The sequence below is a fragment of the Ctenocephalides felis genome, unplaced genomic scaffold (assembly GCF_003426905.1).
Source record: "Ctenocephalides felis isolate EL2017-DRISC unplaced genomic scaffold, ASM342690v1 CF-g0.4_SCAFFOLD_00845, whole genome shotgun sequence".
Lineage (NCBI taxonomy): Eukaryota > Metazoa > Arthropoda > Insecta > Siphonaptera > Pulicidae > Ctenocephalides > Ctenocephalides felis.
The window spans coordinates 85,863,612-85,876,709 of NW_020536999.1; the positions used below are offsets into that span (position 1 = coordinate 85,863,612).

At 34.2% G+C, this 13,098-nt stretch overlaps 1 protein-coding gene across 4 annotated transcripts in view; it reads left to right on the forward strand.

The window, feature by feature from the left end:
* The window catches only part of LOC113376343 (large proline-rich protein bag6-like), a 54,631-nt gene that overhangs the window by 6,316 nt on the left and 35,217 nt on the right, over nucleotides 1–13,098 (forward strand). For 3 of the 4 annotated variants that reach the window (XM_026616271.1, XM_026616265.1, XM_026616251.1), the window contains 4 exons: nucleotides 4,306–4,545; nucleotides 11,579–11,799; nucleotides 11,868–12,075; nucleotides 12,298–12,445. In XM_026616271.1, coding sequence (XP_026472056.1) covers nucleotides 4,306–4,545; nucleotides 11,579–11,799; nucleotides 11,868–12,075; nucleotides 12,298–12,445 — 817 coding nt within the window. The remainder of the gene's footprint in view (nucleotides 1–4,305; nucleotides 4,546–11,578; nucleotides 11,800–11,867; nucleotides 12,076–12,297; nucleotides 12,446–13,098) is intronic. The other variant, XM_026616259.1, reaches the window with a different exon arrangement.

Below are 13,098 nucleotides of genomic sequence, written 5' to 3' on the forward strand. Positions count from 1 at the left end.
CAGAATTGTTACGTTTAACACCTTTGGTAAAATATAAAATTTATTCATATTATTTAATTTAAATCGGTGAACATTCTGATACATTTTCATTGATTGGATGAATGGTTAGAACAGCGGTCTCCAACCTTTTTTGCGCCCCCTGCTCTAATAAAAAAAATTGTTGCGCTCTCCTTAATTTCTTTAACAATTTAAATTTACAAATACTTTTATTTTAATTATGCTATATTATGTAAAAATATGCAAAAACCTATTTTAAAAATGTTGGGATATTTTCAAAAATAGTATTCTGGAAAAACATGTACGCGCCCGCCTTAGAATAGCCTGTCATTCCCATGAGAGGAAACGCCTCACAGGTTGGAAACCGTTGGATGGGAATTTAAGTTTAAGAACTAGTTGTTATTGGTATTTTGCCTTGAGGCAAGTTACATGAACTTTCCGATATGTGTAAATTTCCGTAGAACTTTAATGGTTTAGTATGTTCATTAAGACCAAGTAAAACGTCTAATTTTAATTTTAGCTAACGTCAGAAAAACTACTCATTTTCTCACACTTTGATGAATTTTTAAAATTAAACTACTTGTTGTAAGGCCGTAATATTTTAGTAAATTCTATAAGATGATGATATATATATCATCAGAAAAGTTCTATAAACATCGGCTTAAATTTTTGTTTCAATAGTTAATTGCAAGAAAACGGCTTGGTAGATTTTCACCTAAAAGTAATCAGTATCATTCCCAACTAATATCTTTAGAACAGTTTTTAATTTTTTTAAATCGATTCGGTAGTATGAGTATCAGAAACGACGTCACAAGGTAGAAGACCCCCTTTCAATTAACCTAAAGTTGCATTAACTTTTTCATATGTATATATAATTAATATAATCACAATTACAGAATCAATGAGATTCAGCTATTTAGATAAAATAATTTATTTTATTATATATTATAGTTTATTTCGAAAATATAATTTTTGCTTTCTCTAAAAAATAACTAATATAATTTCCAATCGATGTTTTTGAAACATACTTATTTGTGTGTGATTGTATAAATTAAATTAATTTGTTTAACACATTTCATTTCTAGAAATGTGTTTCAAGTGTGGACGTCAACTATAATCAGTAGCTACGAAGTACAGTACATGCTTATCATACAAACTTTGATGATTTTTTATAATTCAGCAGCTTATCGTAGGCATATAATATCTCAGTATGTTATTTCAGACTACAAAATTATCGTCATACAAAGATTCATGAAAAATTTTTTCAACACAAAGAAATTGTCCGGACAATCTTAACCGAAAACGATCAACTCGATTTCCAATCAATATCTTTTGAATAGTTTTTGAATTTTTAAAATAGAAACGGCTAGTCCTTATCGAATGGCTTTTAAAATTTTGAAATCAGTACAGTCGTTCTTCGGCGAAAGACTTTTTTCCACATACTTTTACCAAATTTGATCTCAGAAAGACTTGAAACGTCAAGAAAATATAAAATTAGCAAATCAGATTTTTTCACAAACTTCTTCGTGTTTAAGATTTAAAAAAATTCTTTGTAACGATTGGGCCTGCCTTAAAAATTTGTGTGCATGAGTGTATGTATGGATTTTGATGAGAATGACTGAATTGATTAAGATGATCCAGAAAACATTCAAAACCCATTGGGTTTTTTTTACCTAAGGCTGGTCTCATTGTTTCATGGTCAAAAATGTGTTTTTGACATATGCATATAAAATTATTATAATTTAATGACATATGTTAATTTTTTTATTAAATTTGGGATCGTTAGAATTAATAATTGATTTTCACATTTAAGAATTTGTAAGATTCTGGATTATTAATGGTTGCTCGAGTCAAAATTTTGTTTTATTATGGAGTTTGAAAACTTGTTTTATTTTAATAGATGAGGGTTTTGTATCAATTTCAAATGTCAGACTAGATTTGTGATACACTTTTATTAACTTCCCGTAGGGTAAGTTATTGTAATGGGCCGAAAATCGGAATTGAAAATTTTTACATTTTTCGACGTTTTGAAGGTTTCTGAACGTTTTGGCATACCTCAGAAAAAATGGATGTGTGTGTGTGTGTGTGTGTATGTGTGTGTGTGTGTGTATGTATGTGTGGATACAAATTTCCAGTCACGTTTTAGGGCGCACGGATCAACGGATTTGAATGGTTCAAAAAACATTCGATTTCTATTGATAGGGAAAAGAGCTGATTAGTTTTTGGCAAAGGCAGGTCCAGCCGTTTCGAAGATACGGAGCAAAGGGTGTAGAAAATAGAAATAGAATTTTTGAGAGAACGGAGTATCCGATTTGAATGATCTAAAAAACATTCAATTAGTAATGATTGGGAGAAGTGTTTATTAGTTTTTGGCAAAGGCAGGCCCAGCCATTTTGAAGATACGGAGCTAAATATGTAAAAAATAGCAGTTTTTGAGAGAACTAAGCGTCCGATTTAAATGATTCAAAGAACTTTCTGCTTGTCTTAACAAAATAATTGATTTTGGAAAAAAAAATTTGTTCCTTTTTTTTTTTTTTTTAGTTTTTTGTATATCGAAAATATTTCAGATTTTATTTTATTATTTTATATTAGACAATGATACAATATTTATAATAATCTATTTGAAAACATTCAGTATTCAACGGGAAGTTCCAGCAATTTGCCTTAAGGCACGATGCCATAATAGCCCCAAGACAGAATTCCACTTACAGCTAGTTTACAATAAAATGGAATTGTTTACTCGTAACAATTACACTAGATTTATATTCTGTTTGAATCAAATATAGGTGCAAGTGGAATTTTGCCTAAAAGCAAGTTATTTGGATTTTCTTATATAAATAAGAGGGCGTCCATTAATCACGTGATCTATTTCCTAAGGATTTTTGGGCCCTCTTGGTTATACGTGGTATATTCATAATTTCAATTTCGAATTCGATTTTGAATTTTGGTCTCAAACAATTGAGGATGGCTTAAAACAATGACTAAAATGAAACTGCAATGAGATCAAATTTGGAAAAAGTATGTGTGTTTATATGTGTGTGTATATGTGAGTCGATTTTTAAACTATCGTCGCCGGTTGTCACAAAAAAGCTAACAAATGCAAGTCTTTTTTGAGTTTTTCAAAATAGATTCAGCAGTTTTTGATAAAACGTCAACGAAAGGTCAAACTTGGGAAAAATTTCACATACTTGTTCCAGTATTGTATCACACGCACATATGTCTTCTAATTTTGGTCTCAAACAATCGAGAATGACTTAAAACGTCGAAAATACATAAAATTAGCAAGCAGGTTTTTCTTGCGGAAACAACTTTTTTCTTCAGAAAATTACAAATTTACAATGAGACCAAATTTGGAAAAAGTATGGTTAGACCATTTGTTGACGGTCGTCCCAAAAAAGCTAACAAACGCAAGTCCTTTTTGAGTTTTTTAAAATTGGTTCAGCAGTTTTTGATAAAACGTCAACGAAAGGTCAAATTTTGGAAAAAAATCACGCACAAATACTTGTTCCAGCTTTGGATCAAATACAACACACATGTTTTCCAATTTTGGTCTCAAACAATCAAGAATGACTTACAACGTCGAAAACACATACACTTAGCAAGTCGGATTTTCTTGCAGGAACAAACTTCTTCGGGAAGTTGAAAAACTACCAAAGTGATTCTGTTTTTATCATTGAACATCTATGTGATAAATTCGATTAATACAATTACATTACAATAACAATAATAAATGGTAATCTCTCTGAAGGAAGGTCTACGGTGTGAGATCCACCATAAATAAATTATTCAATATCCCTTCATCGAGTATCATTTTTATTTTCACTATTTCTTCCCTCCTGTGTTCGTACACATTTTCTTTATGTATTCTCCTTTCCAAACCACCGCTTTCATGCTTCCTGATCCTGCACTTCGGCTTTCAGCTTCCTGTATTTTCTCTTCTAGCGTAAGTCGTCAATCATCTGCATTCTTCTTCTTCCCAATACTTTCAATCCTTCAATTACATATATGTACATATAAATTGTCTAAAAGATAACAATTGGAAATCACATATTAGTTCCAAAATGAGCTGCTGAAAATGTTATTGGCACAATTTCACCAGTTCAGTAATTTTTATTGGTCAAATCGATCATTCACACATTCATGGAAAATTCCTGCAACTTTTCTTACAAAAACAAAATGTCACTTACACCTAGTCAAACCACATCAGACTAAACACTACTAGTTGAAGTTGCCAAGTTTGACCACACAACCATGTAGTTTTACAATGCCAATTTCATAAATATTGATCTACCTTTAATATTCTTCTAGCCCTTGTTAGCGGAAATGCTATCCACCTGGTGCAGAGGCCTCCGCCCTCGCAGACCGGATCCAGCGGAGCAGGCGGCAGAAGTGCCACTACAGGGAGCAGTCCTGGTGCTAGCAGCGGCAGCAGAACCGGCAACGGAATGCGTCGCAGCCACACGTTCAGGATGAGACCTTCAAATACTGACAGGAACGGTGTGTACCTTGGCTCAATGCCTTATGCTGACGATCTGGGAGACGCCCAAGGTATATATATGTATGTAGATGTATATGTATATTTCTTGTATACGTATATGTTATATATGTATATATATTTATTTATTTATGCAGTAGTGATGAAGAATGTCATAGGAAGTTGTGGTTTCTTCATGCAGCTTGAGAGGAGGCATTCCAGACTCGGTCTTTTGGTCGTTTTCTTGGGTATAATACCGACTATAACCTCCGCATCTTTCTTGCCTTTGGTCCCCACGGAAATTTCCGTTAGGCATTACTTTGTGGGGGGAGGATCTAGACTGCTATAATTCTTGCTCTGAATTTATACTTCTAATTATTCTCATTCGTTCTTCCTCTTACCAAGGAGCACAGGTCTATTAGCACTGCGCTAGCTGTGTCTATGGCGTTGCACGCAGCCTCAATTATCAACACCACTCTTACATCAGTATCTGGAGTAATTCTTCGGCTTAATCTCTTCTTTCTCTAAGTAGCATTTCTTCTGGTTTCCACGGAGCCGTTAAACATTGCTTCATGGGGAGAGGATCTAGACTGCTATAATTCTCACTCTGAATTTATACTTCTAATTATTCCCATTCGCTTTTCCTTTTACCAAAGAGCGCAGGTCTATTAGCACTGCGCTAGCAAATGTGTCTATGGCTTTCCACGCATCCTCAGTTGTCATCACCACTCTTACATCAGTATCGGGAGTAAATCTTTGGCTTAATCTGCTCTAGCTGTAAGTAGCATTTTATCCCCACGGAAACCGCCGTTAGGCATTACTTCATGGGGAGAAGATCTAGAATGCTATAATTCTTGCCCTGAATTTATACTTCTAATTATTCTCATTCGCTTTTCCTCTTACCAAAGAGCGCAGGTTTATTAGCACTGCGCTAGCAAATGTGTCTATGGCGTTCCACGCATCCTCAGTTGTCATCACCACTCCTATATCAGTATCTGCAGTAATTCTTCGGCTTAATCTCTTCTTCCTGTAAGTACCATTTTGCCTGTGGTTCCCACGGAGCCGTTAAACATTACTTCACGGGGAGAGGATCTAGACTGCTTTAATTCTCGCTCTGAATTTATACTTCTAATTATTTCCATTCGCTCTTTCTATTTCCCAAGAATGCTGGTCTATTAGCACTGCGCTAACAAATGTGTCTATGGCTTTCCATGCATCCTCAGTTGTCATCACCACTCCTATATCAGTATCTGGAGTAATTCTTCGGCTTAATATCTGCTAGTTGTAAGTAGCATTTAGCCTCTGGTCGCCATGGAAACGGAAACGGCCGTTAGCCATTACTTTAAGGGGGGGAGGATCTAGAATGCTATTACATTGAAATTATACTTATCGTCTATTAGCACTTAGGTAGCAAGTATGTTTGACCTTCCATGTCGTCTCAGTTGTCAGCATCACTTCTACAACAAGAGGAATTCTTTGGCCTAATATTTCTTCCACATGTGACAGAGGTGGTTGATGAGTTTTGTTTGAATGTCTAATGAATGTTGGCTTTTTCATATTGTTTGAGCATTCCTGATGGAGTGATAATCATTGATATTGTGTCTATTACATTCCATGCAGCCTTAATTGTCAGCATCACTTCTGCAACAGTGTCTGGTGTAAGTCTTTGGCTTAATATTTCTTCTACACATGAGCAGGTGGTTCATGAATTTTGAGTGTTTGATGATTGTAGACTATTTTTATATTGTCTGAACATTCCTGGTGGAGCGATGAATTATTGATATTGTGAATGGATTTGTGTATGTTTGCAACTTTTAATGCCAACATCACTTCTACTAGTGAAATTTGCTTAGGCTCCTATTGAACGAGATCTGTATATCATCATTTTGCGCACTAAAACGTGGGCACACGAACAAAACGTGCTCCGAATTTTTGCCAATGAACTAAGATGTTATTCTTCCTCTTGCTCTAATTGGCATTACTCGCTCTCCTTCTTTACATGGAATGCACTTTTATTGCACGTTTGCTTTTGCTCTAATTGGCTTTACTCCTTCTTTACGTAGAATATAAGACTATTAGGACTTTTCTTGGCAAACGTACTGGCGGCTTTTCATGCAACTTTTGATGCCAACATCACTTCCAGTCGATCTTGTTTAAGCTTCAATTGAACGAGGAATCTGTATCAACATTATGTGCACATTTTTGTGTGGGATACGAACAAAACTTGCTCTGAACTTTTGATGCCAACATCATTTCTACTAGTGAATCTTGTTTAAGCTCTTATTGAACGAGGTCTACATATCATCAATTTGTGCACTAGAACGTGAGCACACGTGTGCTCTGCAGCTTTGTCTTCTCATCGAATAGACAGAATAGGGCAGTGTTATGAATTATTGTGGTTATAGCTGTATGTTTGTGTTCTGCCAACATCTGTGTAATATAATAGTTGGCCTCTTAATAGATAAGGATATAAACATAAGATCATAAGGAAATCTAGGATCATGATGAAATAAATTATAATAAATAAGTTGACCTCACCGTGGTTCTAATTCTGCCAAACTTAGATCTTAAGTATAAGACGATGCGCCCATCAACCTTCACTTTTTCCTTTTACTTCAAGTACCTTAGGTTTTTTAAGTAGGTTTTAATGGAAAACTGCTGAATCTATTTAGATGCCTTGAAAAATGACTTTCTCAGTCCGTTGGTTTTTTCTAAATGTCTAACAGGACCATTGTTTTTGGTAAAGGCGAAGCCAGTCATATAGAAGTTTGTATTGTAGATCATTGTATTGTAGAGTTGTCTAAAATGTACTGAAGATGATACAAAATAAGTTTTTCTGATTGGTGAGTTGCTGAAATAGTAGATGATGTTTTGGTTGACCGGTTTAATTTCACAAATGAGTTTATGTATGAGTATGCATGTTGAATTTAAATGTATTAAGAAATGTTTGTAGTCAGGAATGGTTTAAAAATAGACCATTCTTATTAATAACTCATAACGCCAGCCTATGAGCTTTTATTAAAGGTAGGCTGTAGATCAGATTAAATTGATTTAAGAGATTTGTTTAGATTAAGACATTTTTAATGGTGTAAAAAAATTTACTCGAACATCTACTTTGAGTCATCTTACAGTTAGATCAAGGAGCGAGAACAAAATTAGTCAATGCTAATTAATTTTTAAAACAATTTCGATTATAATGATACTTGAGATATAATTTAAAAATATAATGAATAAGATTAGTGAGATATTTACAAGAATATAAATTTTTTCCCAAGTAGAAAGCGGTGTCTGAACATTAATGCCAAAAGAACTTGCATCTTTAGAAATGCTTTTAAAACTCAAGGCTGGTTTAAAATCATTTCTTCCAAGACAAGGTTGTTGAGAATTTTAGTGGCTATAATTTTGTTTTAAGCTATAGAGAACTTAATTAGCCAAGGCTTTGCTTAATTTTGCATTTCATGGGGCAATTCTGCCTCATACATGCGTTGTCATTGCAATGCTATCTTATGCTTGTTTATTGGTAGTGAAAATTGTGCAAATGTCTATCTGTTTGCTGTGCGATCAGGCTTATATTATATATAAACAAGCAAGATTTACGTTATGATAACAGTGCCTGATCCCGCGAAATAGATATTTTCCAGTTGCCATGACAACGCTATGTTATGAGGCAGAATTGCCTCATCAATTTAATGCGTAATTTTAATGTATGAATAAATGTCCTGCAATGCAAATACTAGAAAATATCTTAAAAAGCTTATTCAAAAACGACGTAATATAAAAAAAATCGAACTGCTATTTAAAACTTTCTTGAGCACTTTGTGGGGGCATTTAATTTTTTTAGTCTCGTGCAGGGAATATGCATGGAGTAAAAACAAATCATAGAACTTACCTTATTATCTTATTATTTATAAACACTTTTATACTATATTTAATTAAATTAATAATTTTTTTCTTTCTCAATTCAAATGCATATTCCCTGTCCACTAGAGCAAACTGCGGCCAGTGCGCTCGGCGAGACTGCGGTCATAAATCCGGTGATCAGGGTGCTCCCTGGCAGTGCCCCCCAGGCCAGATTGAGGGATCCAAACGAACCCGAAATCGAAAGGAACAACGTTCATCTCAATTCGGACACGAGCATATGATTGATTGGTTGATTGATTGTGAATTGTTATTGTTTTTGTATGATTGTTATTTTGGAAATATATTTTTGGATGAATTGTGGTGCCTCCCGTTTGAATGTTGTTTTAGTATGATTACTGTTATGTATAAAGAATTTTAATTGATATGTATTGTTTGTAGAATTTGAATGTTTGAACTTGAAATTTGTTCAAAATTAATTACATTAACTCGAGAAACTTCAAAATCTCAATTGAATATTTATAATTAATTAAAGTGCGTTAATTTATTATATTGGTTGCAACATTAAAACTATTGGTTTTAATTCTGCCTTGAAATTAGCAACCGAATTTTCGGGCGAAGACATAAATTCCTTATTAATAATAATTTACGCAAAGTTATTAATTTATAATAAAAATACTAAATATCTAAACCATAGGTTCTCAAACTTGTTTGTACCATGGACTCATTGCGATGTTTTCTGTTTTGTTATGGACCCCCTATATTAAGGTGACCATACGTCTCAGTTTCGCCGGGGCAGTCCCGGATTTCCATCTAGTGACCCGGGTTTTTCTAAAATAAGTTTTCAAAAAAAAAGTATAGGCTTAAATCGAATCTTTGCCATGCTCAATACTAAAATTACAAGCACCCATCAAATATCTGGAAACGATATATTTCAAGTCACTCAATAAATCCGTAGGATAACTAAGAAAAACCAATTTTTTTGGCAAATTTCTTTTATTTTATGCAATATAGTTTTCTTCGAAGACGATATACTGATCAGAGCGAACTTCAAACTTTTCAAAACCACCTTTGTAGTACGATTTGTACTTTGTCACAAAATTTCATCTGATCATTTGGTAAAAATTTCTGCACAGAAGCATTCTTTTGAGATCTGAGAGCAGGATATGGTCGCTGGGGATCTAGAGAATATAGTGAGAGGGAAAGCATTTCGGAATCCAATTCATGTTTTTCTTGCCACTGTTTCACGGATTTGCTACTTGGTGCGTTGTCTTGATGAAGCAGCACGGTTGCAATATCATTAAGCAATAGTCACTGTTGATGGTCTGGCTTTTCTCAAGATTCTTGATGAAGATCATTACTTGCGAATCCCAAAAATCTGATGTCATAACTTTGCCAGCTGATTGTTTGCATTTTTTCTCGTCATCGTGTATAGTCCATCTTGTTGATTGTCTATTCGACTCCGGAGTGTAGTGGTGAAGCCAGGTAATATCCGTGGTGACATATTGATGCAAAAACTCAGTTTTATTTTGATTAAGCAGTTTCTATGTAACCACCTCAATTAGCCTTTCAGAGCGTTTAACATCAGTGTCAGTGTCAGTGTGTTTATAGAATGTAGAATGTGTTATTGCTATTGTAAAAAATTATCTTTTCTCACTAGATGATTGGCTCTGAGTCTGACATATTCCTGTCTTTTCTTTTATTTGAACAATCTTGTTTGAAGACTGGCCTAAAATATTTTGAAGACAAGTTCATTGATTAATAATAATCTAATTTTAATTGGTTCTATATTTTTATCTACCTTTAAAAGTCAGTAGTTTGCTTTAACTTTCTATTTGTTTCCAGTAAGTTAAGAAAGGGAAATCAGTTTATTTGGTTACGTTGAGATTGTATTGTGCTACAATTTTGGTTGCGTTTACTATTCTTGGACAACTTGTTCTTTTTTTTTCTTAAGGCACTTCTAACACAAGCTGAAAAAAATTGTCATCTTATGAAACAGACATGCTTACCTATACGGGAGTTTTTTTGTTTTGTCTTATCGGTGTGATTAGTCCAGGCCACCAACATCTTCTAGTCCTAGCATTTTCTTTCTGGCAACTAAGTTACAAAATAAATCATCATTTTCTCCTTTAGGAAATGGTTGCCTCTCCCGACAACTTGTTGTTTTATCTTAAGATACTTCTATCACAAGCTGAAGAAAATTATTTCATCTTATGATTAGCAAGTAGTAAGATCAGAGAAAACTTTATCCAGATCTGCTTAAATATGAGAGTTTAGTGTTTTGTCTTACCGTTGTGATCCGTCTAGGACACCAACACCTTCTAGTCCTAGTATTTTCTTTCTGACATCCAAGTTACAGAATAAATCATCATTTTTTCTTTTAGCAAATGGTTGCCTCTCTCGACAACTTGTTGTTTTTTCTTAAGATACTTTTATCACAAGCTGAAGAAAATTACTTCATCTTATGATGAGCAAGTAGTAAGATCAGAGAAAAGTTTATTCAGACCTACTTAACTATGAGAGTTTTGAGGTTTGTCACACTGTTGTGATCAGTCCAGAACACCAACACCTTCTAATCCTAGCATTTTCTTTCTGGCATCCAAGTTATAAAATAAATTATCATTTTTTACTATAGGAAATGATCGCCTCTCCCGATATCTTGTTGCTTTATCTTAAGATACTTCTATCACAAGCTGAAGAAAATTATGTATATCTTATGATGAGCAAGTAGTAAGATCAGAGAATAGTCCAGTCTTGCTTAACTATAAGAGTTTTGTATTTTGTCATACTGTTGTGATCAGTCCAGGACACCAACACCTTTCAGTCCTAGCATTTTCTTTCTGGTAGCAAGTTCAGAGAACAGCTTATCCGAAAACAGACGTGCTTACCTATATGAGAGTTTTGTATTTTGTCTTACCATTGTGATCAGTCCAGGACAACAACACCTAGTTCTAACATTTTCTTTCTGGTAGTAAGACCAAAGAAAAGCTTATCCGAAAACAGACCTGCTTACCTATATGATAGATTTGTTTTTGTCTTTGGATCAGTCCAGGACACCAACACCTTTAGGTCCTAGCATTCTCTTTCTGGTAGTAAGACCAAAGAAAAGCTTATCCAAAAACAGACCTGCTTACCTGTATGAGAGTTTTGTCTTACCATTGTGATAAGTCCAGGACGCCCCACCTTCTACTTCTAGCATTTTCTTACTGGCAACCAAGTTACAAAATAAATCATCTTCTTTCTCTTTAGGAAATGGTCGCCTCTCCCGAGCCAGCTCGTGGTTATGCGCCAGCAGACTAAACTTGGCCCGCAGGATGTTGCGTCGAGCAAACGCTCTGATCGTCGCCTTGGAAGACCCTAGGGCTGCTTCGCCCCCCAGAGACATGCACTCTCCTCCTGCTACAGTGCACGTCACACAGGCCGTCGAGGTTTTGGAAGTCGGAATCGCACATGTCGGAGATGTCGGGCATGTAAGTGGAAAATATAAGGGCGACATGTACCTTTTATCGATTTATTTATCCTTTACCTTTTTAACCAGGTTGGTGTTCCAAATATAACAATATTCCGTGAAGCAAGTGACCCAACGGTGACAGATGAAGCTGTTATTCACATTGGAGATCCTCAGCAAATGGACAGCCAGGAGGCTCCACCTGAACAAGAGACAGCAGCAGAACAGACGGAGGCATCTGCACAGCAAAGCGAGGCTGCTAATACTGCTGGACGTAGCACTCCACAATTGGGATCAGGTAAAATATATACAATATATATTTTGAATATTTTCATATCAAATATTTTATTATTTTTATTTGTCCATTGCAAATTTTTTTTTGTTTTATTTTTTTTTCAATATGATGCTTCTTAATGTCGAAAAAATCAATGAATGAACAATAATTAATATTTAAGATGTTACAATTAAATAAATTGTATAAATAATTAAAAATCTTTAATATCTCAATTAAAATTTTCAGCACACAGCTCTGATAGTTTGGCAAGCACCGACAGCTTCACGTCGGCCAATGAAATGCCTGTAAATGCATCAGCTCAGCAATCTTCGACCAATCAGGAGTCTGCAAACACCAGCGACAGCACTGCCAACAGCGGAAACAGATCGCAAAGGTAACTAATGGTGCATGGTATCGTGCCTTAAGGCAAATTGCTGGAACTTACTAATAATATTTAATTTATGTTATAAATTTTTCCCAACTTATGAAACAAATCTCCAAAAACTTTTTTTCAAGCAAATTTAGCCCTTATTTACCCTAGTATTTCAATATCTTTTTTTTTACCACCATAAACTAAAATGTGATAGAAAATAGAAGTAGATTTAGTTTTGGAAAATTAGAGTGACAATTACTATTAAAAAAAGAGTGCGCGTAAGGTTCACACGTTTAAACTTATTTGCTACTACTATACAAGTTGGCATTTAAGTAAAAATATATATATATCATATAACAAATTTTGAATAAAGTTTATTAGTAATATGGTAACACTCGTGGTGCACACATGTATTAGTGTTAAATGTTATACACATTTATATAATGATAAATTGTAAATTACATATTTATAATATCATAAAAATATGTATAATATTTAAAAACAATGTAATTAAAGTCATACTTCAAATATGACATGAACGGTTTGTCGTTGTAATAAGCATTTAGAAATGAACATTCATTAGAGAAATGAAGTAATTGCTGATTAATAAATTTTATAATATCCGTTCACACAGTGGATTATGTTAAACAACGCCTAAACAAATATTGTTTTTG